This window comes from Morone saxatilis, unplaced genomic scaffold (assembly GCF_004916995.1).
Source record: "Morone saxatilis isolate NCDOM2014 unplaced genomic scaffold, NCSU_SB_2.0 Contig4, whole genome shotgun sequence".
Classification (NCBI taxonomy): Eukaryota; Metazoa; Chordata; class Actinopteri; family Moronidae; genus Morone; species Morone saxatilis.
Genome location: NW_023339984.1, coordinates 14,131,919 through 14,132,500, shown reverse-complemented (window position 1 = coordinate 14,132,500; position 582 = coordinate 14,131,919). Strand labels below are relative to the sequence as shown.

At 45.5% G+C, this 582-nt stretch overlaps 1 protein-coding gene across 1 annotated transcript in view; it reads right to left on the bottom strand.

Annotated features, from left to right (window-relative positions):
* Positions 1-582, bottom strand: part of LOC118337841 (solute carrier family 12 member 6) — a gene marked incomplete at both ends in the record, with an annotated part of 8,462 nt that overhangs the window by 2,199 nt on the left and 5,681 nt on the right. Inside the window, 1 exon segment of the mRNA XM_035674958.1 lies at positions 59-300. Within this exon segment, the coding sequence (XP_035530851.1) occupies positions 59-300 (242 nt within the window).

Below are 582 nucleotides of genomic sequence, written 5' to 3'. Positions count from 1 at the left end.
GGTCTCGGTTGGTGCGGTCTTGACTACAACACTAGTTGTATATTTCTGGAACACTTACGGGAAACGTGGCGGTTTGAAGGCGGACACCAGCGCACCGACGTAGATGGAAACGATGGAGACGATGACGCAGGCCAAGAAGATGGAGGCCAGTTTGTTTACATACTTCACGCCCACAAAGACCAGCAGGGACATCAGGAGGAGACAGATGGAGCCGTACACCCGCATGTTGTTCAACATGGCTGCCCCTTCGCCTTCGGGATGCTTTGACTCAAAAATGGCTGCCTTGGGTGCGATGTACATCTGCAGGAGGGAGATGAGATTGTGACTAAATTAAATCAACGTGATACAGTATCTAGATCTGCCAGGTATTTAATATGCCTGATTTGCCACAAACATGAATTCCCATCTGTTTATTTAACCCATAAACAGTTTCTCACCTCATTTTCCAGTAAACTCTACTAGGGATGTGCCGGCAGACCTTTTTTACTATATTCTGTGGTGACAACAGAGCAACACAGCCATTTCTAATACCAACATTAGCGTGTTATCTGTATTGGAATGAGCTGTTTTTATCTACATTAT